Raw genomic sequence first — 23,689 nt, forward strand, 5'->3', positions numbered from 1 at the left:
CTCCCCTTCCTTTTTTTTTTTCCTCCTTTCCCCCCCCCCCCCTTTTTTTTTTTTTTTTTAAATATAATTTTGACGTCAGGCGGGTCTCCCCCCGCGGGGGAGCGGGCGCGAGGGGCGGCGGGAGGAATGAGCAGCGGGCTGGTGCTGCGCTCCCCGCTCCCCGAGGACCCCTCGGCGTTCGCGCCGCTGAAGCCCGTCACCATGTCGGGGGAACCCGGCGAAGACGCCCCCGTCTTTGAGGACATCAAACCCCCCGCCCGGGCCCTGGAGAACCCGCCGGAGCTGGCACAGGTAAGGCGGCGGTTGGCAGCGGGACGGGGCCACCGTTGCCCGCTCAGGTGCGTGGTGGCCACCGACGCCTCCTGCCAGCGCCGGCGCCGATTTCCACTTGGTTCTGCTTTGTTTTTCCGCTCTTTGCTAAAACACCTTTGTACGCTCCTGCTTCCCCCTCCGCCGGGTTTTCTGTCGGGCGTGTTGGGTTTCATTTTTCTTTTTTTTTTTTCTCCTCCTTTCCCCTCCTGCCTTTCTTCGAAACGCCCCGTTGCCCGTTTTGGAGGAGAACGTGAGTTTTGGTCGTTCCCCGCGGCCGCGGCTCGGTCCCTCTGCCCCGGGGCCGGCAGGTGAGGGGGTGCCGAGGGGCTCTGTGCCACCGCCGGCTCGCCGGGAGCGACGTGGGCAACGGGATTGCTGTGTCCGCGTGCGATGGGGGGGACACAGGAGGTTATTTTCTATTTTATTGTATTATATTCATTTTTTCTGCCGTCACGGTGGGGAAGGAATGCTCCTTCGGATTCCCCGGTGGCGTTCCCCCCCAGCGCGCCGGAGATAAAGACCCGGATAAGTGGTTTCAGGGGGGGTGCTGCACGCCCACCCCTCTTGCACGCCCACCCCTCTTGCACGCCCACCCCTCTTGCACGCCCACCCCTGTCCTGGGCCATGGCAGAAGCCCGTTCAAGCCCGTCCCAGGCGAAGGGATAAGGCTTCTCACCGGTGTTTCGGGCGACAGACCCCTCATCCCACCACGAAGAGCCCGCAGCCGCGGTGGCGTCGGCCCCTTTCCGCCCCGGAGGAGCGGGGCGAGCCAGGGCGCGGGGTGCTCGGCATCGCCGGCGGCTGATGATTAACCGCGCGCCCCGCGTCCCCAGCGCCATCTTGATCCGGGTGGGAGGGCGGCTCCGGCCCCTCAATCCACGGCCGCCCTGTGGGGACCCCTTCACCTGGCTGCCGTTCCTCTGGGGACCCCTGGGAGGGCATCCCCGTGGTGGGTGGCTACGGCTCGGCACGGGGCAGGGGTCGGGGCTGTGTCTCCGCTGCCCCTCTCCCAGCGGCACCGATGCCCCAAGGACTGGTTTTGGGGCTCCGTCCTTCAGGGAGAGGTGGTGAGATGACGGCAGTGTCTCCGTTGCCGTATTTCCGTTCGCATCCGCAGGGTCCGTGAGTGGTGGTCGTGGATGTGGGGGTCAAAATGGGGGGAGAGGGCTGTGTGGCACCCTCCGCCTTCCGCTGCGGTGGTCCCGGCTCGGTGCCTCTCCCCGTACCCCTGGGGCTGCCAGAGCACCTGCCACGCCATGCTGGCTTGGGGTGCGTTATCCAAAGCTGGAGGGTCGGGTGGTGGCTCTTCGGGAAGGTGTGGGTTATCTCTGGGGCCCGTCGCTGGTGGGAAAGGGCAGCAGCTCCCTGTGTGCCCTGTGGGAGGGTGAGGTGTGCTTTCTCTCCCCCTTCCTAACCACAGCTGCCCAGTGGGATCGGGCAGCGGGGCCGGTGCTCACCCCACGCCTCGGCCATGGCCACGGCGGGCAGGTGGGCAGTGATGCCCCCTGGCTTCGGCCAGCCCCACGCTGCCTCTCGTCCTCCTCGGGGAGGGTGTGGGGGCATAAAGCCCATCTGTGGTTGGAAACACCTTCACCCCACGACACCATCCTTGCTGCCCTTTGGAGGGAAGAGGGGGTTTCTCACCCCGGTTTGGTCCCTGCCACGATGCCACCCCAGCACCGGGGTGGAGGCAGCTGAGGGGGAGGCACTGGGAGAGGCTGGTTGGAGATGTCACCCCTTTGCCATGAGACCATCCCGCATCCCTTTACAGACGGTGGGGTCCCCGGGATGGAGGCTGGAAAGCTGCAGGGCTGGAGCTTAACACCAGCTCGCCCGCACCCTGTGCGTCGCCCGCAGCCCCCGGCAGCCCTGGCAGCACTTCTTTGCAAACCCACCCGGAGTGAAGCGTTGCGGGTGGCAAAACCCTGGCAGCCCAGGGCCAGACCCCACATCTCCTGGGGAGGAGTTTTCCCATCTTTTAATGAACACCAAGGGCTGTGGTGGTTGTAGAGGAGATGCTGAAGAAGGTGCTGTAGCTGGGGGGTGGGAAATCTGGATGGCTGCACGTCTGGGAAACCCTTTGCTCTGGGAGGGGGTTTATCAGAGCAGTTTGCCAAGACTTATGGAAAAGGCTGTGACCCGTCGGAGCTCCGGCACTGGCTGTTGCCCACGGGGCATTTCCCGCTGCTCCGGCTCTCCGACCTGCCTCGCTGGTGTCCGGCAGGGAAGGGAGCAAACCCGCAGCTAATCTCTTTATCTCGCTGGTTGCAAAGTCCCCTCCCCACCTCCACAAATCGCTTTTCGCACAAGGGGGGAAGAAGGTGGGAGCTATTTGCTGTCGAAAATTTTATTCGAGCCGAGTCAGGTGGAAACAGAGCCTTTGTGGAGTTTGCGGTTAGGGTTTGGGTTTTTTTTCCCTTTTCTCTGCCTTTCCAGCCACCCTGCCCCAAACTGAGAAAAAAAAAAAAAAAACAAACACCACCAACAAAACCCAAACAAAAGAGAAAAGAGGAGAGAAAAGGGCTTGGGAGAGAAAAGCACTTTTCCTTTCTGATTCGAGTCAGATCAGCCAGACACAGAACTTTCCTCTTTCAATCTCAAGAGGCTGATGTTAGAAGGAAGGTAAGAAATAATAAAAAATGACCCCAAAAGCCAGGCACGTTCCAGAAGTGTTCTGGAAGGGGAGGAGACGGTCCCTTTGTGTGGCTGTCAGGTACCCCCGACGAGGGGGGCTGGGGGGGCACTGGGGCTCTGCTGCTGCTCCCACCTCGCTGCCCTTTGCTCTCCAGGTCTGATGAGCCAAAGCAGCTCCCGGGTACCTTGTTGTCCCCTGGGGCTGGGGAGCCCTCCAGGGATCATCTGCTGCTCGTCAGACGGGTGGCTGTGTCCCTCTGGGCTGGGCTTGTAGATTAGCAACCCCATTGCCAAGTCCTCTAAGCCACCCCATCCCTCCTGAGCTCCTGGAGCCACCTGTGTCCTTATGCCATGGTCTCCCTTGGGTTTACGTGTGGTCCTCGGTGGTGCAAGCCCCATCCCATGGCAGGCAGCTGCAGTGGTGGGCAGTGAGATGGTGAGAACAGAGCCAGGTCTGTCTCAATGGGTCGTAGAGGCCACGAATTCAGAGCTGCTGTCTGGTGTTGGAGGGTCACTTGGGTTTGCAGCAGCGTTGAGTGAGGTCAGGACACAGCAAAGGAGCTGCTGGGAGGAGAGGTGGACAAAACCCACAGCCTGTCCCCTGGTTTAACCCCTTGCCTACCTGTATCAGGAGCCCAAGGGCAGTTGCATTGAGGCTTTCTGGACAATGCAGGAGCTGTTTCAATCCTGCTGTGTCACTCTGGTGCCCTTTGTGCTGTGTCCTGCATCTCATGGGTCTGAGCTCCTTTGGCCACATCCTTGTCTTGAATGCATTGGGGTGATGACTAGGTGGTGGCTTTCTCTTGGGCCAGGGATGGGCTTTCCTTCTCCTCAGTGGTCCAGCATCTTGCACAGCCCAGTTTTAACCAGGGTGATGGGCCTTGCTCATGCAGTGTGGTTTGCATCAGGGCCAGGAAGGAGTCCTGCTCCACTTTACTTATTAGTAGAGCTGTAGAAGTCCACAGCACAGCTGTTAAGGATGATTCATGTCCTTGGGCTGTCTGAAGCTGCATGTGATGAATGAATTCAGCTTTTCTGCAAGGAAAGGGGAGATGGTGGCTTTGGAGTTTTGTGCTGCACCTGAAATGACATATTGATGGCTCCTTGTGGCTGGAGGTAGCTGAGCCCGGGCATCTTTCTGCAGTTTAGTATCACTCCTTGGGTGCTCAGAGGGTGCTTTGCAGAAGGGTTCAACAAAGGTCCATGCGTTGTGCAGAAGTGTGCAAAATGCTGTGCAAAATTCATCTTCAAAGGGTGCCAGCAGCCTGTGCAGGCTCCAGGGGTGTGCAGAAACAGACTGGAGACAGAGAGATGTCAAGTTAAAGGCTGGACTTTAGGAGGAAGAAGCTTGCTTGCAGCCCACGTCAAGATGGTGGGCTGGCAGCCGGTTGGGTTGGCCAGAGGGACCTCAGGAAGGAGGGATCCTTGCAGGCTCTTTGGCTTTGGGATCAGCTGGAGCCTGATGCTTTCAGGACCAGCTCGCAGATTTGCAAGTCTGATGGACCTTCTGCCTGGCAGGTGTCTGCAGGGCCACAGGAAATCAAGCTAGAGCCCCCAGAAGGGACGACTTTGTCCCTCTACTCTTGCAGGAAGACCCTTAGGGACAGTCCCCAGGTGGGACACCTGCCCGCTGCAGCCCTGTGTCGGGGTGGTGGTGATGGGCTCATTGCAGATCAGATCCTGCCGTGGGAGCAGATCTGAAGTCAGCAGGGCCCTTGCTGCTGCTCAGCAGGCTTCGGGCAAAACCGGTGTTACCAACGAGCCAAAGACCGGGAATTTGGGGGCGTCTCAGCCACCGCGTTTGCGATTTTCTTAATCCCCCAGACTTCCCCGTGCGCGCGCGGCTGGAAGCAGACGAGGTGTGGGATGAAACGGCTTTGGCCGAACTTTGAGCCCGTTGGAGCACAATGGCTTTGTCCGGGTGGTACAAAGGCCGATTGTTCTGCCGGGGGGAAGTTTGGCTCTGGCAAGGTGGGGAGCAGGAGAGAGGGATAGTGCTGAGAACGAGGAGGATTACAGGTGGGCTGTTCCTTTTCCTCCTGGAACCTGTTTTCCACTCGTTGACAAGGGAGAGGTTGCAAATTAGCTAGAAAAGCATGTTGTTGGGTTGGTTTTTCTGTTGTTTGTTTTTTTTTTTTTGACACTGAAAAGACAGGTATTTAAGGGAGGAAATGAGCAGGGGACTCCAGCTCTATAGTAAATGCAACGGATTTCCCTTTATCGCTCTTCCTGAATGGTCTGTGGGAAGCACACACAGTCGTCTGAAATTACTCATGAAGGTCTAAGGTAGTGCATTTCTGGCCGGTGCATCATCAACTGTGAATTTTCCCCTCTCAAACCTGTTTGGTCAGCTACCTACGCTGTTTTGTTCTCCTTCCTTGGTCCAGTGAGTTCTTTTATCTAACCCATCCACTGCAAATAATCACACTTACGACCGTCTTGTTAGCTGAGCCCCCTGATTAGAATATTTGCTTTTCTTGTGCTCCATTGGGGAATTACATGAGTCACAGGGTACGGTTGGTGTTTGGGGATTGGATAACTAATGTTTACAATTCAGATGTTCTCAGAACTTGAGCTAGCATGAAAACTCTCTCTCTTAAAAAAAAAAAAACCCAACCACCCCATGGGCTGTTTACATCAAAGAGGTTCAGCCCCTTCCAAGCTCAGATTGAAACTCAAACAAAGAATCTTTCTTTAAGTTCAGAAATGCTCGGAGAATTCTTTGGAAATTATTATTTATTTTTTTTTTTTAAATATGATAGGGACCTTCAAGTTTCCACCAAGGACAGGATTTGCAAGTATTAAAATGCATTTCATGACCTTGCTTTCTGTAGTATGTCCAGCACGAGCAGGAAAAGAGAATGGCAGGAAATTGGTCCCAGTATAGCAGGTCCGAAAACGCAGGTACTTATCGCTTGCAGGTGAAAAGAGTGTATTATCCATCCGTTATCACCTCTTTCACATCCAAGGCAATTTGTTTCATGGATCTGAACCCATCCTGGGGAGGGCAGAGATATGTGGGTACCTGCTCACCAGCCAACCTGGCCCATCATTTTAATGCTGTCTGTACAATGTTATCACTTTTTATTTTGCTGCTCCTCAAGGACAGTTTAGGGAGCTGAAGCCAGGGGAGGCTGAATGTATCCAAATGAAAATCCTTCTCGCAAGGAATAGAAGGTTTGATGGTGTTCTCTAAAATGTGGAAATGACCCAAGGTTTGTTGAATTGAATAGCGAAGTTGGGGCATCTCCTCTTCCCAACCAATCGTTCAAAACGCTGTTGTTTTAGAACATAATGTTTCATTCTGAGCAACTTTCGATATTTGGTGTTTGTGTGGTTCTGCGTCGTGCTTTTGGGAGAACTCAAAATCATTATCTTGGCTGACTGATGTCACCTCTGGGGCATGACGAGTGTCACAGCCCTCACGTTTCCCAAGGGCTGGCAAGCTCCAGGCTCCAAAATGCCCTGGCTGGAGCTTCTCCAGGGCTTGGTGCCTTCTCCACGTGCCATAATCGGTCGCAATTATATTTAACAGCAATTGGTGATTCATTTCTCTACGGGGAATATGTGGAAAGAGAGGGTTTAAGCTGAGGGAACGGATCTTGAGGAAACTCTTTGAGGCTTTCTGCTCTCAGGCTAACAGAAAGACCCTCCTAGCACCACAGATGCTCGGAAACATAGGGTAGCATGCACGGCAGAAGGGGCTGCAGCACGCGGAGCTGCTCCGGCGTCCCCCTCGGTCCCTGGTTCTGGCAGTATCTTCTTGGCCTTGTACTGCGCGAGGTGCTGCTCAAGCTTGGAAGAAAGAAGTTGGCCCGAAGACCTGCTCGTTCAAACACAACAGTTTCCACCCGCCTCAGGGTTTGTTTTGTTTTGTTTCGCTAACTGGTTTGGCGAGGAAGTGGAGGGCCAACACGAGGCGGTGGGATTTGCTGTCCGCACGTGAAACCTGACCTTGCTTTTCGCCGACGTGCGTGGGGTATCGGGACTGCCTCGTGATTTGTGCTGGGAAGAACAAGCTTTTGGGGCCTGTTTCATCGCTTGCTGAATGCCAGGAGGACTTCGCAAGCCCCAGCAAGCAGCGGATGACTCACCCTGCCTTTGTCAGACCCTGCCCTGGGAATGTGTGTCTTCTGATCCGAGGAGGTGAGGTGATGAGTGTGAGCTTTTAGTTGGAGTGAGGCAGAACGAATCCCACCCATAACCCAGCTGGGGAAGCGCCCTGCGAGCTCTACAGCCTGTCCCGTGTCACACTCGGCTCAGGACCTGTGGCATGGATGTGTAACCAGAAGGGTGCTGGAGGGCTCAAGGACAAACCCAGCGTCCTGCGGCCATGCAATAACTAGAAATGGGTGGATGAGTTTGTCCAGGTCATCCTGGGGAATGGTGATATATGAGAGCCTCTGTCTTCTCAGATTCAGGGGAGAGGGTGTGCTGGAGCAGAAGCTGCAACGGAGAAGGAGAAATGGACCTGCTTCTAGTTGATGGTACCAGCAGGGGCTGCACCACTATCCAAATTCAACTTTTGGTTGTATGTATGTGCATAAACCGGGGGAATGCTTGAGTTCCTGAATGTTTTGGCTGGAGCTGAAGTAGCTCGAAGCCTCCTGATCTTCCAGGAGTTGAAATAACATTAGGTTGTTTCATCTTTCCAGAAAAACCATCCAAATGGCTGTACCAGCTCACGCCAAAAGTCTACCCAGCTCAGCCTCCTGCCTCCAACAGTGGGTGCCCACTTAGCTTGATGGAGAACCTCCAGTTGGCTTTGATGGGCTTGACCCCAGCCTTAGCTAAGCAAGAACAGCTTGGAAATAGAAAGCTGTGTGGGAAGGCACGACTCCCTTCAGTCCTCATGTCCTCCCTTCCCAGACTTTAGGAGAGCTGGAGCAGAGCCGGGAGCAATAATGGCTGAGGAGAGAGGGTTGTCCCGGTTTCCTCGCCTGCCTACGGGCTCCATCCAGTGCCAAGGTTACACTTGGTAGTTCTTGGTAGTTCTGCAAGAGAGGAAACCAGTGCAGACCTCTTCAAGGTCTCTTCCAACCTAAACGATTCTATGATAATGTCAACCAGGGACCTCCCGACCCCTGTCTAGACCTGCCTGAGGCCAGATGGGTTGAATGGTGTTCAGTAAGGCCTAGAGATGGTGCAGCTGGGCAAGAGCTTTCTGCAAGCTCAGTGTCTCCGAAGTCTACCCTGGTAGTCATTTGTCAGTCCATTTATGGCTCCATTTTTGGAAAGGTTTCTGCTTGCTCTCTTAAAGCCTGCTGGAGCCTGGCTGCTCCAAACTGCTCCTCTTCCAGGCACTTGACCTTGCAGTTGGATGAGGGTGTTTTTCCTGGTTTCTTTGGCCTTTGGGATTGCTGACTGCAGTGGCATGATTTCTGTGATAAATGACCAAGGGAGATTGCCTTTGAGTGAGTCTTTATCAGTTGTCAGGGGAAAGGAATAGCAAACAGAGTCAGCAAGTCTGCTGGAAACGTTGCTGCCTGGCTCAGCCAGGGGCCAGCCGACCTCCCAGCTGCCCACATCTGCCTGGATGGTGACTCTTGGCCTCAAGGAAATTCCTTCTTTCTGAGAGGTGATAATTGCCTCGGGTAGCTCAAACACAAGGGCAGAAAAGAGTATCAGAATAACGCTCCGGAGCAGTGCGGCTCAGCCCCTGGACCATCCACGAGCTCCTGGCAGAAACCTGGAGAAAAGGTATATCTTTGTCCTGCTCCAGGAGCTGCTCTTGTAGGAGGAAAGCTGTCCCACCTCTGATCACCAGATCACCTCTGGCGGTCTCCGTGGACTCCAGATAGAGCTGGCACAGAGACTTTGGCTTAGAGGCCACTTTCCAGGTGGCCAAATCTAGTGAAGGTGAATCGTGACCCACTGCGTGCATATGCAGAGACAGCTGAACGCTTCGAGGGCAGCACGAGTTTCCTGGAGTTGCTCCAAACCCTTTTGAGATAGAGCAAGCAGAGGGTCCACCAGAGGTCTTCTGCAGCCCAGCACCCACCTGCACAGGGGCAGACTGCGGCTCTGCTGCCTGCGGCGGCGCTTCGTTATCCACAGCAGCTGAACTTCGGCCCCGCGCGTACCTGAGAGGAAGAGTCCCGCGGGTTTCTGTGCTAATCCCGTTTTGCAGAGAGTTCCAGAAGACTTGAGGAACAAACAGAAAATAACGTCGATCGAGGTCAATATCAAAACCAAATGATCAGAGAAACAAATATTTACCCAGGTCAATATTTAACTAGGAGACAATAAACGCTGATATTGAACCAAATCTGTATATAAATACGGCCTATTTATAACGTCTGCCTTTAAAGGGGCGCTGCCAGGTACTTGCCATGGCTTTGGATTGATGATTATCCTCCCATTGTTTGCCGATTCCCTTGGAGGCTGGAGTTTCGTGCAGGTGCACGTACGAGAAAGGCCGTTCTGCGCAATCCCGGGGCGCCGATAACGGGCGCAGCCGCGGTCCCACGCGTGCCGTGCTCCGGGAGAGCCTCCTCCTTACCCCTGGAGCGGGTGCCTTGGTGTTCCCCCATCCCTTGAACCCCCACATCAAAGAGTTGTGCTGATGGTTGACCAGCATGGGTGAATCCGTTTTTTTTCTTCCACCTCCTCTCTGGAAAACTCTTAGCATCCACAACCGGCACAGCATCGCGGCTGCGAGCAAGAGCCCGAGACCCAGCTGGGAACGGGGCTCGATGCCTCCTGGCATTGCCAAGCGGGATGGGGGGGTAGCACAGGGCTTGGAGCTGCCAAGTACTGATGAAACCTCCCCCCTCCTCCGAGCCCTTTCCTCCCCAACCGCTCCCTCCGCCAACTTTACGAGCCCGTTGCCTGTTCAGCAAACATCGATTTCTCTCCTCGTTCTCCGCCGCTGCCCGTGTGGTGACAGCACCTGATGTTTCTATGGCAGTTTGTTATTTATCAACTTCAGATTAGAAAGCGTTTAATCACGGGAGAGACACGTCCCGCCTCGGCAGCCGGCGGTGCCTCGCGCTCTTCTAACGACGCTCGCGGTTCGTCGCTGCCAAAATGGCACAGTTGGCTCCAGCATCCTTTTTTTTTTTTTTTTTTTTTCCTGCACCCTCCCAAGAAATGTTTGTCTTGGAGTCTGCGTGTATCGATCGATGTCCTGCTGACACCTCACCTTGCCTCGACAGTATCTGAAAGAGGGATGGAGGTCCCCAAGGAAGAAGGTTCCTGCGGGATTAATGAAAACTGGCAGATGGTAGAGGGGGGGAGACTCATGTCAGCGCCTATTAGCCACAGGAGAATCCACTCTGGAGGAAGCTGAGGGTGGTGGCGTCTGCTGTCTTCTCCAGCAGCTGGCTTGCGGGGCCGGGTTGGTGCTGATTTCACGGTGCGGGGGGCTTCGCAGCAGACAGCTCTTCCAGAGGCTGCCGAGGTTTCCTTCCCCTCCGGCGAATTTCGGTCGCCAGGTCCCCGGTTCGGACGTGCCAGGCTGAGTGTAACACGCTCCTGCCGGTCCAGCGGCACAAACGTGTCCGATGGCCTTGTCTGGAGCGGACAAAGTGCTCCTTCTAACCCCTTTCCCTCCTTTCCTGCTTGTTTTTTTGGCTTTTTTTTTCTCCGTCAGGTTGAAAACACCCTCCGTGGTCAGAAATAGCAGGAGTTCAGTGCTTTTATCCTATAAAACACTATTCTTACTGGCTTTTGCTTCCAAAGCAAAGATCCCCGTGTGGACACCTCGGAACTCACGCCAGTTCCGTTGACGTCCCCGTCGCCTGTGTTTCCCCTTTGCTCACTTTTTGCCTGAGCTGCTGCACGATAACTCCCTGTACAGCTGCTGGCGCCCTGGTCGATGCTACTGGGAGGTCTGGGGCACGCTCACCTCCAGACCTGGTGTCTCACCCTCGTCTCCAGAGATTGCAATGATGGCGTTGCTAATGACTATAGGGGAACTGGGTGAGAGAGGTGAGAAGAGCCCTCAGTGGTGTGTGGAAAGCCAGGGGAAATCGAGGCAGGAGAAGAGGCGTGCGGGACATACGCTGTAGAGTGCACAGGAAATGCTAAAGGAGGTTTAAGTCCCGGTGAACTCTTTCCACCTTGGAGGTTGCTGAGCACAGGACGGGGCTCGCTGAGGGCAAACTGCAGAGAAGGTCCCTGGGGACCGGCATCACTGGTCAGCCTCTGTGTCCAGGGGGTGTGGGGTGGGAGGAGGTGATGGTGATGGGGGGGGGGGCGGGGTGCCCGTGGGGGTTGGCTGGGCCCTGGGGGTGACTGCCCCACTAACCCACCCCTGTCTGCCCCACAGCTGCACCCCATGAGGATGGAACAGCGGATGGCGCCGCTCATTCTTGAGGTAAAGTGCTCTCCTTGTTCCCCCCTCTGCATGCTCCTGCCGTGGTGGTGAGAGGTACCACTGCAGCCCCCGAGAGACTGAGCTGGGGCTTCCCCCCACCCACTCAGCCCAGGGAAGCCCACCCAGATCCCCACCCCATGTTCGCTCCCTTCTTCTGCCCCGCTGCCCAGTGGGGTGTGGGTGCATTCCTGCCTCCATCCATGCCAGCTGCCTGGGCACCACTGCAGCTTCTCCTCTATGTCTCCCGTGTCGCCTTTGCCGGGATCCCCACTGACCATGGAGGGAGCCATGAGTGACAGCCAGGTAGACACCTGCACTCAGGACACTTGAGTTGGACCCTACCCTGGCATGTCAGCTCTTATTCCTCTCGATTGTGCTGACCATGGGCCAAGGAGTTGGTTTTGGATGGAGCATTGGCTGGGAGGTGCTTGGGTGCTGGGTGTCAGCACCCAGCGTGAGCAGTGCCAGAGGGGACTGGGGTTGCTGGGTGCTTCTGGGTCATGAACAAGCAAAGTGCCCCTTTCTCCCTCTTTGAAGGACACTGGGGCCCTCGGAGTTGTGTGGGAACTGTGAGACAATCCACAGTGTTACGACAGTCTGGATTCCAGCACGGAGAGGCCCTCAGTGTCCCAGTCCTGCACACACCCGTGGGGCTGCAGCGATGGACAGGGCTGGTGTCCTCTCCTGTCTGGTGAATGCCCATGGCTTTTGCTCTGCTCACTGACTGCCCCTTAGCACCCCCCTTTCCCCAGGACCCTGAGGCTGCTCAGGATCAGAAGTGGATTTATCAGGCTTTAATGGAATCATGGAATCACAGAATGGTTTGGGTTGGAAGGGATCTTAAAGATCATCTAGTTCCAACCCCCTGCTGTGGGCAGGGACACCCTCCACTACACCAGGTTGCCCAAAGCCCCATCCAACCTGGCCTTGAACACTGCCAGGGATGGGGCAGCCACAGCTTCTCTGGGCAACCTGGTCCAGTGCCTCACCACCCTCAGAGGGAAGAATTTCTTCCTTAGATCTAATCTAAATCTCTCTTTTTTCAGTTTAAAGCCATTGCCTCTTGTCCTGTCACTACACGCCCATGTCCAAAGCCCCTCTCCAGCTTTCTTGTAGCCCCTTTAGGTGCTGGAAGGCTGCTGGAAGGTCTCCCCAGATCTTTCTCTTCTCCAGGCTCTGGGAAGACCTTCCAGCAGCCTTCCAGGCTGGCAAAAGAAGACTTTGCTCTGCAGGTAGAGGTGGTTGTGAGAGAAAAGGAGTCTGGGAGACACGGAACAGGGGGGCAGGCAGCGGATGGGGGGACTTTTGGATCTGAAATGAGGGCCCTCCCCACCTTTGCACATTGACTATACCTGCCTGGTCACCTGCCCCGTAAGGACCCACTGGAGCCGTTGGCAGGGGAGACCTTCCCTTGGGAACTGAAGGTGAGAAAGTTAAATGCCAGAGATAAGGGAAGTGTAGAAGTAAAAGGCATCCAGCACCTTCCCCCTGCCCCCCTCCTGGCGAGGGGGTCACTTCACAGCTCAGGTATGTGCGGCACGCGGAGCCTCCGGCGCTGGCTCCGGGGAACCGCACCGTGCCCGTGCGGCACACGGCAGGAGCACACGGGGTGCCGCTCCGGAGCTTCGCCCCTGGTTCTCCCTCGGGCAGGAACCCCAGTGGGACACTGCGGGAGGAGCGGAGAGGGAATCAGGGTTTCGGACCAGCCTGCGAGGGCTGAGCTGGGGGTCTCTGATTCTCTTCCCTGCCTCCCGCTGATGCCGTAGCTGTAGGGTGTCCTCCCTGGAGCATGGGGATGCCTTGAGCAGAGGTGGCTAGGTGAGGACATGACACAAAGAGAGGTTGTAATGCCAACCTTCAATGAGGGCAGGGACTTTTCAGGGCTTGCACATCCCACGGGGACAGATAGGATTTATGGCACCCCGTGGTGAGGCCGCACCTGGAATATTGTGTCCAGTTTTGGGCCCCTCGCTTTAAGAGAGATATTGAGCTCCTGGAGCGAGTCCAAAGAAGGGCAACTAAACTGGTCAAGGGGCTGGAAAATAAAACTTATGAGGAGCGGCTGAGGGAGTTGGGGCTGTTTAGCCTGGAGAAGAGGAGGCTGAGGGGAGACCTGATTACGGCCTACAAATACTTGAGAAAAGATGGTGGGGAGTTAGGGGAAGGGCTCTTTACATTAGTGATGGGTGATAGAACAAGAGGAAATGGGCATAAGCTTAGTCAGGGGAGATTCAGGTTGGATGTTAGGAAGTATTTCTTCTCTGAAAGGGTTGTCAGCCACTGGAATAGGCTGCCCAGGGAGGTGGTTGAGTCCCCATCCCTGGATGTGTTTAAGAATAGGGTGGATGAGCTACTTGAGGATATGGTTTAATGGGGATTAGGGATGGTTGGACTCGATGATCTCTAAGGTCTTTTCCAACCTAGAAATCTATGAATCTATGAATCTATGGCACAGTGCGTACCCGCGCCAGCGCAGCCAGCATGGCGCAGAAAACACAGTCCCAGCGCAGCGCTTCCAAGTCCAGCTGCTCTGAGCTTCTCCCCGTGTAGAAGAGGGCGTATTTGTGGCACGTACCTGTGCTTGGGCAGAAGCCAGCTTACCCGTGCGTTGCCAGTGTGGCTTGCAGAGGTGCAAAGGCTCTTTGAGTTAGCTGGAAGCACAGGTGATAGGTTTTGCTGGAAAGGGCGCGGAAATCTCTTGGGTCCCGTCCAGCTTTGTTAAGGGCCATGAAGTCGCAGCGGGGATGACTTTGGCCCGTTGCACTCCCGTGACATAGTTCAAAGCTGTAAAACCCTCGGCTCAAGCGTTGCAAGGGTGTGGGGCGAGATCAGCCCGCTCTCCTGAAGTGCACCGTAGGCTCTGCCAGGGAAAGCTGGCGCTTTTGCCAGCTCCTCTACATATGAATGAGTCTACGAGGGCTTTGCAATGGGCTTGACACTTGGATAACCACATAATTAAAGGCTGCAGCTTTATAGAAGAGCATTAGCACTGGTATCTTTAACCGCAAAGAGCAGAACTTGAGTCATCGAATGCCAGGGGATGAACTTCCTAGCGGATTGCTCCATCAGGTTGCTGAGTTATTGGGCCTGGATCCAGTGGGATGCCGCATCAGGCGTGAACCGGGAGGGGAAGGAGCCTGGCAAGCGGTGAGCGTCTGAGCTAGAGGTCCTGTTAGCGTGGAGGACCCAGACTTGTACGAACAGCTCTGCAAAACTAGAAGGAGCCCAAAGGTGAGGTGAGGGCTGAGTCACTTCGCCAAGACAAGACAGTAATAGCGTGCCAGGAAGTTCCCATTTTAGGCTCACAGATTAGTTGCAACATCACTCAGATTTCTAGGGATATAGCCCAAATTATTCTCCATTAATTAAAGATATTGTCTTAAATTATTCTCAGTTAATTAAAGATATTGTCTGAGAATAAAATAGGATACATCTCAGGCTGTTGACTTTAAAGGAGACCAGAGTCAGCACGTCGAAGGTGGGCTGCAGATCCAGCATGTCCAAAGCATGAGGTTGGCAGGAGCAGAGTTTCTGATTTCATCCCATTTCTAGTGGTAAATTCTCTTGTTCCCATGACCAAAGCTTTGTACCTAAAGCTTGGCTCTCGTTACCAGGCTGGATTTCTCTCACAACTCCATCCTCTGTTACCGGTGCAGATAGGTAGGAGGGAGGTGGGACAGAGGACAGTGATTCACTCCTGGGGAGTCTGAGGCTGAGTCAGAGACTGAAGCTAAATCACTGCAGCCGGTGACTCCTGGGCCGTCCTTGGTGCTCTCTCGATTTCCTGCTGGCTCAAGTCCTTGTTGAATGTTGGACTTCCACCACCAGTGTGTCAAGGTCACTCTTCACCTCTTCTCTCGTCTGTATTTTTTGCCACAGGCGCGGTCTGAAATGGATAAGTACCTTTCAAACGAGGTGCCGCCCATCCCGATGATCCCAGACAAGAAGTACCGCCGCGAGAGCGCCTCAGTGGTGGATGAGTTCTTCTCCACAGAGAAGCCCACTTCCACGCCGTACAGCGTGAACATCAACGTGATCCTGCCGGACACGACGCACCTGCGCACCGGACTCTACCGGCCACCCAAGCCCATGGCACCGTTCCCACAGATCAAAACAGAGCCTGGCACCAGCTTCGCCCACCCTTGCTCTTCCACCTCCGGCTCCACGCAGACCCTGCCCGACTTCACCAGTGTCTTCAGCATGCCCCAGTCAGTGGCAGTGAACAACATCTTCATCAAGCAGGAGATGCCTTCTGAGATCCCCTTATCCACCAATCCGCAGCAATCCCATCTTTACCAGATGCCTCTTGGCAATGGAAGTGCTGACATTACCACTCTGACATCCTCCTCCAACAGCACCACGGCCATCAACAGTCTCAGCGGTGTCACCATGTCCACAGGTAACACCATGTCCAGTGTGGTCCACAGAGCTGTCCAGCCAGGAGGGCCGGTTAAGCAGTACCCACATGTCTCCCAGGGACAGGGAAACTTCAACATCTCAGGGCCGTTCTACGCTGTTCCGGGGGTGAACCTGCCCCCTTCACCCCCCAACTCGCAGCCTGGCAGCCCAGAAAATCAACCTGAGCTCATCAACACCATCTCTCCCCCACCATCCTATGAAGCCACTTTTGGACTGAAGTTGGTCCAGTCATCCCAGGTGCCCCCAGTCCCCAATGGTCTTGGGACTCTCTCCCAAGGGCACGTTGTCATGCAGCCCCCCAAATACAACAGACGCAACAACCCTGAGCTGGAGAAAAGGAGAATCCATCACTGTGATTACCCAGGTACGCTCATAGTTGATGTACTGGCTTGGCTTTGGGGGGGTCTGGGGTCTCTTCTTGACACACCGAGTCAGGGGGCTGCCTTGGGCCGCCGCAGGACTTGAATCTGGAATCACTTTGTCTGTCTGCATGATGAAGGGAGCTATGGAGCCGGGTGGAGAGCCCCGGGGAAGTGGGGTTCCTACCACCACCGAGGGAGCAGGAGAGCCTGGTCCAGCCTGTGCCAGCCGAGGCCTTTTTTCTCCCCTTCCCTTTCCCCTTCGCACTCCCCAAAAGCAAACCTGACTCTGAGAGGCAGAGAGCTCCCACAAAGCCAGGGCTGCTCCGGGAAATCTGCCTTAGCTGCCCGTTTTGCCCTGGTCTTGCCTAACCTTGAACAGCTCTCTGTGGGTGAAACCACGCTGGGTTTCTCACCGACCTTTCCTTTCCCACCGTAACGGGTGGCATCAAGTAATTTCCATTAGTGACCTTTATGGTCTCTCTCTGTAGTCCCAGTTCTCCTCTTCCACAGAGGGAAGGAGCCTGAAATACCTCTCCACACCATCCTGGTGCAGTACATGAAGCCACAAAGTCCTCCTCCCCATCCCTGCTCCTAGAGTTACACCCCTACCACAAGGCACCATCCCATCAGGGTGATGGTCAGCCCAGAGCTGAAGCTGTTCCCTGTGTGCCACCACATCCTCATCCTCATCCTCATCCTCATCCTCATCCTCATCCTCATCCTCATCCTCATCCTCATCCTCATCCTCATCCTCATCCTCATCCTCACCCTCATCCTCACCCTCACCCTCACCCTCATCATGTCCATCCAAAGCCCTGTGATGCCTTGGCAGGAGGAGATCTTGCAGGGTTTCCTGCGCTCTGCACAGAGAGCTCGTGGGACCCACCGCTGCAAACTCTTGTTCATGGGAGAGAAGCGGTCGTGTCCCTCGTGAGAAACCCCAGTGACACCAGTGTGAGGGCTTGGAAGTCCCCAGTCCTTGTTGTGGGACACGCACCGCCCGCTCCCCGGCTGTCCAGCTGCTGGGGATTACCAAGCACTTTTCCCATGGGGGTGTGGGAACTGGGGAAAGTCATTTCCTAACTGCCTCCAGCAAGACTGACGTGCTGCTTCCGCGGCACGAGCGTGGCCGTGGCGGGTCAGCCCGGATCCCGTCTCCAGCAGTGACTCGAGGAAGTATGTAAGAATAGGACGTGTTCAGAAAGACCTTTCTGTGCTGACACCTTCCCACCCTCTGGCAACCTGCAGATTTCTGGGCCAGAAGCTGCACCCGTGTTCTCGTGGTTAACAGCTTGTGCTGAATTGTTTACCTTCTGCTGGTCACGGTGGGGGACAGAAGAAGGATGTCAGTGGACCACGGCTCTGAGACAGACCCCTCTGCCATTGTCCGAGCTGGTCAGAGCAAGAGGCTTGTCCTGCAGGCAAAGCTCGCCTGTTGTCAGCAGGGTTTTGGTCTGCACGGGACGGCAGGGACGCGTCGGGGGTGCAAAAACCCCACAACCTGCGCCCAGTAAAGACGGGGCGGCTGGAGAGCGTGTGCGTGCGGAGGCAGCGCAGGGCTGGCGTCTCGTCCTTCCCACCCAGGTTCAGCTGGAGGTGAGGCCAGCCGGGACGGATGGCAGGGCAGCAGGTTTCACCCGGCGTGGTCTGCACCAGGAAGCGACAGGAGACGTGTGGGATTCACACCGGTAACTGGCTGAACTGGGGAGACCTGTTTGCAAAGCCCTGATCTAAGTTTCCAGGTGCTGCCCCAGCACTTTTTCCTCTGCCTGCCCATGGGGAAACAAAGCTCAGCCATGTCCTGGCTCAGCCTTCTCCGTGCTGCTCCCTCTGGGTTTGGGAACTGCTCCGGGTGCTCGGATGGCTCCGTGTCGGTGCCCAGCAGGGAGGCAGTCCGTGGTCTCATGTGTACTCACCTCTCTCCGGAGTGTGAGAGACCTCCGAGGCTTCAGAGCATCGGAAGCAAAGTTGAACTGGGTCACCACCCCTTCTCCCTCCTGCCATGGGGAAGGGAAAGGCATCCAGCAGCTCCTGCACCTCCGGAGGTGACGGGCGGCTGATGTGTGCGAGAGGCTTCTTTAGGCTGTGTGGAAACACTGGAATGAAAAATGTGACCATGTTACTCATGCAGGTCATAAAAATTCAAATTCATGTTTTAATATACTTGTCAGAACACAACGAAGCAGGGCCACAAAGGCAGCATGAGAAGCTTTTCTGAACTTTATCTAACTGAAAGGAGGAACTAGCCATGATGCGTTTTGAGACGCCTGTTGTTGAAACTTTTGCCAAAGTCACGATGTTTGCGTGAAGAGCCTTTATTTGATTAAACCTGCTGTTGCTGATCTTCTGAAAAAAACTTCTCACTGGCTTTATTCTGGCTCCTGAGAGCCAAGCCAGGGCTCCACGGTGTACCTGCTGTTTCCTGCTTCCTGGAAAATTTTCACTCCATCTGCTGGGGCTGGGACTTTTACAAAGTACATCTTCCCTCCATCCTTGCAGTAGTGATACCAGTTTCATCTGGAATCCAGACAGACCAACGGCAGCACAAAGCCAGCAGCTGATGGTGGCCAACTTAATGCTTTCATCCTGCCTCGAAGACCCGGTTGAGGACGGGGGGGATCCCAAAGCTCATGCCTGGCTTTTCCCCCCATCCCCTCTGAATTCCCAGCACAATGCCCATGTGTGGCTGGATTGTGTGGCAAAAGATGGAGTGTTGCAAAGAGAGTTGTTGGAGAACAAATGCTCTTCAGTCACCACTGAAACCAAATGGGAATAGCTGGGCTTATTTGCATACCGTTCCCCAGGGTGCTTTTCAGACCCGCTCTGTCCCTACCCTCAAGTGTAAATGCTCTGGATTTGTTTGAGCGGGGGCCCCTTTCTCACAGGGAGGTGGTGTCTTTTCTGTTTTTGCAGGTTGCTCCAAAGTCTATACCAAGAGCTCCCACCTGAAGGCACACCAGAGGACTCACACAGGTGAGAGCACCGTGGCGTCAGGACGCCGCCCGCCCGCGTTCTTACCCCGTGCTGGTGGTGGTGGTTGTGTAGCTGAGCTGGTTACCATCATCTGGGGCGGTTACTGGGGAAAGCAGCACGGGGAAGTCTATTGATGTTCCTGCTAAAGAAGGTCCAGTGCTCGCACTGGTTTGTGGCAGCTGTATGCTGCTGTGCGCACTGGCTCGCCTTCTGGAGGGATGGTCTGAATTTAGGAGGACTCTTGGAGGCTCTGGAGATGACGGGTTGGGAGGAGGAGGCGCCCCCAAACCCTCTATCACTCTGAGCCCTTCCTTTGGGATCTCCCACGTCCCAGCCAGGTCCCATCCTGCTTGGCCTGTAGCAAGGTTGCATAAATATATATGTGCATATATATGACCTCGGAGGAGACGAGGGCTGTCTCTTTTGTGACAAGCACCCCTGTGATTCCCAAGGAGAGGAAGGAACCCCTCGTGTCTCCTTATGGACCAGCCTCATGCACCACCCGTGCCTGGCGCTTGTCTCCTTGGCACCTGCCAGTGGAGCCACGTGCAGAAAGGCTCCGAATACACGTACAGAAGGGTTGTGCCCTCAATTCCTGAGGGCGAGGGTGCTGTGGGCTGCTCTGTCTGGTGTAAGCAGGGTCACTGGCACAGAGGAGCTCCCACCACAACCAGCTTCCTGGGGCAAACCAACTCAGTGGCACTTGTGCAGTCAAGCACAGGTCTCCTCATTAAGGCATTTATTATACCTGAAACTTTATCAGATCTCCAGGTAGTCCAGGAACCATCAGTGCCCTCATAAATCTCTTTTATAGAAGGGCTGATCTTTACTGAAAGCAATTAAAGTGGCCCAGAGTTCACTTTTCTTTTTTATTAACAGCGAACAAAACCCATCCTGGTGCTGGGAATCAGTTCTTGCACTTGGCTCTGTTCCGTTTTCGTCTTATCAGTCCTTCGAACAAGGCAGCAAAGAATTTTCCTTTGTGCATGAGCCACAATATTTTTTTGGCAGAGCCAGGGTAGGAGCAGGCTGGAGAACAACACGGAAGGGGTGGAAGAAAGGAACAGGAAGGACATTGTCCCGGCTCCGAGAGCTGGGTGGTGATAAGTGTTTGTCACAACAACACGCTCTGTTCAGGGCTACGGTAGGGCTCTTGCTGTAAAGCCAAAAATCTCTTTTCCCCTTCCGTTTGGAGCACAGGTCTTAGCCCTGTGCCCGCAGACGTGACCCGACTGAGACATGCAGCATCCTTACGGGTCACGATATAAAGATGTATCCAGGCAAACTTGGGTGGTTTTTGAACCCAAGATAACACAGTCATTTTTCCAGGTTTCCCAGTAATTGGGCTGGAAATCCAAGCGCCTTTGCCTCCTTCCACTCCACTTGCTGTAAGAGAGGAGGGCGGAAAGGGGAATGTGACCTGAGTAGTCAAGAAAACTGGTAGAGTCGTGGGGTGGGTAGAAGAGAAGGGGAACCACACCAGAGCGCCGTACGCAGGCAGGCTCGGGGGTCTGCGTCCAGCTCTGGGAGCCTGGGGGGTCCGTGTCCAGCTTTGGGAGCTCAGGGTGTCCATGTCCAGCTCTGGGAGCTCAAGGGAGTTTGCATCCAGCTTTGGGAGCTCAGGGGGTCTGCATTCAGCTTTGGGAGCTCAGGGGGTCTGCATCCAGGTCTGGGAGCTCAGGGGGTTTGCGTCCAGCTCTGGGAGCTCAGGGGGTCTGCATCCAGCTCTGGGAGCCTGGGGGGTCCGTGTCCAGCTTTGGGAGCTCAGGGTGTCCATGTCCAGCTCTGGAGCTCAGGGGGTTTGCATCCAGCTCTGGGAGCTCAGGGGGTTTGCGTCCAGCTCTGGGAGCTCAGGGGGTCTGCATTCAGCTTTGGGAGCTCGAGGGGGTCTATGTCCAGCTTTAGGAGCCTCGAGTTTTGCTTTGGAGGCCTCAGCCTCGCTGAGCACAGCACCGCAGCTGCAGCAGCAGAGCCTGACCCAGCTCCTGCTGGCCAAGTACGCTCCACACCGCTTCAGCTCCGACACCCGAAGGGTTAATAACACCCTTTCTCTCGATTCTTCTCCCGATGGGAGCCGGACTGAGAAGTACACCATCTCCACGATCTTTTTCTTGTGGTTTGCCTGTTGCTATGGGCTGGGCTGTATTCATCTCCTGGAGACACCATTCATTTCCCGGGTGCCATTGTGAGATTAAATATATAACCGGGTGGCTGCCCGCCCGCCCCCCGGGGCCGGGAATGCCAGTCTGGGCCCTTTGTTCGAGCTTGCCCTGCCGTGCTGTCCTGGGAGATGGAGCCAGCTCTTGGGACAATGGAAAGCATTTTGTTTCCATCCTGGAGATCAACCTGTTATTGTTTGAAACGAAAGGGTTGACCCAGCCTGGGTCAATGTCGGTGGCCGCGCGGCGCGAATCCTGCCCTTGCCGAGAGCCCCCCGAGCCCCCCAGCGTGCCGTCAAACATCCAGCGTGCCACTTGAAGGTTGGCTTTGAGTTCTGCATTCGCTCCATCCATAAAAAAATCCACCTCTCTCCTCGCCGCGGCTTTTTGGGGAGCAGGATGTGGTCCAGGTGCCCCGTCTCCTCCAGGTTCACCTGTCTGTGCCCTCGGATTTTCTCCGGCGCGTGCAAGGCGCTGTCGGTCTTGCCGTGGCTGGATTGTTTTTTTTTTTTTTTTTTTTTCTGTTTTCTGGCCAAACCCACCTACGGGCTGCGGGGAGGAACGTCCCGTTCGCCGGGAAACATGTCGGAGCGCGGCGCACATGCCCGTGCACGCACGCTGCGCGCGTACGTGCGCTCGCGGTGCGCTCGGCAATTGGGCCGGTGAGACGGTAAATATTTGAGGTCGGGAAAGTCAGCACATTCCCTGAACCCTGCCTGCTTGTTCAGGCTGTTAAGAGCCAGGGCTAATATTTGAGAGCACCACACCCAGGAGAAGGCTGCAGCCCGGCTTCAGCTCCGCAACCCGGGCGCGCAACGGCTTGGAAGCCAGCGCGGGCTTTTCCAGTCCAGTTCCCAACTGGCTGAGGAGTTGCACAATTTAATTGATTTCAGTTTGGGAATAGGTGCGTATGGGCCAGGGGGTGAGGTGGGGAGAGGTGTTGCATCACCCAAATGCCTTGGAGAAAACACAATGTTTTGTGTACAAGGAGCGGCTGGAGGGCTGAGCTTGGAGGTGAGGAGCATTAGATGGTGGTTTCGAAGATGGGAGGCTTTGAGGAAAATTCATACCATGTAACGCTTCTTCTTCCTCCTGATGCCCCCCGCCCACACCTGTATGAGCAGCAACACCTTCCACAGGAATTTTTGGCTTTTTAGTTAAAAAACAAGAAAAAACGATCTCAGAAAAACTTTTAGCCAGAAGTGCTCCAAAATCCAACAGGAACTTGAACAGCTCTAGAAAGCAAGCCTAGAAGGCAAAGTGGGGGGGGGGCACATGGACAAGAGCTGGTTACTGCGGCTCAACAACGTCTGGTCCCACGGTGGCTGTTGGCTGAGCTGCTGGCACAGGTTGCCTGGAGAAGCTGTGGCTGCCCCATCCCTGGAGGTGTTCACGGCCAGGCTGGATGAGGCTTTGAGCAACCTGGTGTAGTGGAGGGTGTCCCTGCCCATGGCAGGGGGGTTGGAACTGGATGATCCCTTCCAACCCAAACCATTCCATGATTCCATGACCGCGTACCGCAAGCGAACGCTGGTAGCGTAGAGCGCCAGCGCGGCCGCGAGCCCCGTTGTGCCGCGGGGCAGCCCTGGGTGTCCTGTGGGTCCTCCCGAGGGAGGACGGGCACCCCTGGGAGGACGGGGTGGGCGCTGGGGGGCCGGGTGGGCGCGTGTCCATGTGTGATGGGGCCATACTGCGCCTGTGACCTGTGGCTCTCCCCTGCAGGCGAGAAGCCCTACAAGTGCACGTGGGATGGCTGCGACTGGCGCTTCGCCCGCTCCGACGAGCTCACCCGGCACTACCGGAAGCACACGGGCGCCAAACCCTTCAAGTGCCTGGCCTGTGGCCGCTGCTTCTCCCGCTCCGACCATCTGGCTCTCCACATGAAGCGGCACCAGAACTAGGAGCCGCCCGCCTTGGCCACTTCTCCAAGAGCAGCTGAAACTCTTTTTTCTTTTCCGAGGGGGCCTCCCCTCTTCTCCTACGTAGGAACAAACCCACGCTGTGATCAACCGGCAGGATGGAGGTGGTGGACAAGCCCCCTCTGCCAGCCCTGCCCCCAGCTGTTTCTGGTTTTTAAAGAAATCTCGTTAAAAAAGAGTTATAATTACAGACTGGTCTTGTGACGAGGCTCCTGGTGGCACTGGGGTGAGGGACTTCAGATTCCAAAGGGCTTCCTTCCGGCAAACCTGCTATTTATTTGTCACTCGGGAGCGGCCGTCCTTCGTGTCTCAACCTCTTTGGGATTTTTTTGGACCCCTTTCAGGGTGGTGCCTTCAGGGAGCCCCAGGAGGGTGGTACGTGTTGGTACCCGGCTGTGTGTGAGAGGTCCCACTTGGAACTGTCGCCGTGATGCTCCTGGACCACCCCATGGCGCGGCCGTGGATGTGGCACCTCTGACGTGGGAGAACAGGAGCAGATGCCCGGGGCGGTTTGGGTTGACAATCCCAGTCTGTGCGGGGCGGAAAAGAAAGGGCCTATGACACACTCACCTGACGTGCCTTCGAGAGAGG

General features: G+C 55.7%; 1 protein-coding gene across 2 annotated transcripts; it reads left to right on the forward strand.

Moving 5' to 3' along the window:
- Nucleotides 1–126: 126 nt before the first annotated feature.
- Nucleotides 127–23,080, forward strand: LOC104384681 (Krueppel-like factor 5). 2 transcript variants are annotated; one of them, XM_086619778.1, is made up of 5 exons: nt 127–291; nt 11,219–11,266; nt 15,146–16,049; nt 18,961–19,020; nt 22,902–23,080. In XM_086619778.1, the coding sequence occupies exons 1-5, from the start codon at nt 127–129 to the stop codon at nt 23,078–23,080; spliced, it is 1,356 nt and encodes a 451-aa protein (XP_086475904.1). The 2 variants fall into 2 exon arrangements, with proteins under 2 accessions (XP_086475904.1, XP_086475906.1); XM_086619780.1 differs by lacking the exon at nt 11,219–11,266.
- The last annotated feature ends 609 nt before the right edge of the window (nt 23,081–23,689 follow it).

Source organism: Tauraco erythrolophus, chromosome 13 (assembly GCF_009769465.1).
Source record: "Tauraco erythrolophus isolate bTauEry1 chromosome 13, bTauEry1.pri, whole genome shotgun sequence".
NCBI lineage: Eukaryota > Metazoa > Chordata > Aves > Musophagiformes > Musophagidae > Tauraco > Tauraco erythrolophus.

Coding starts and splice junctions, on each gene's coding strand:
- LOC104384681 (XM_086619778.1), top strand. CDS start 127: ATGAGCAGCGGGCTGGTGCTGCGCTCCCCGCTCCCCGAGGACCCCTCG. Junction 16,050..18,960: donor CCATCACTGTGATTACCCAG/GTACGCTCATAG, acceptor CTGTTTTTGCAG/GTTGCTCCAAAGTCTATACC. Junction 19,021..22,901: donor ACACCAGAGGACTCACACAG/GTGAGAGCACCG, acceptor TCTCCCCTGCAG/GCGAGAAGCCCTACAAGTGC.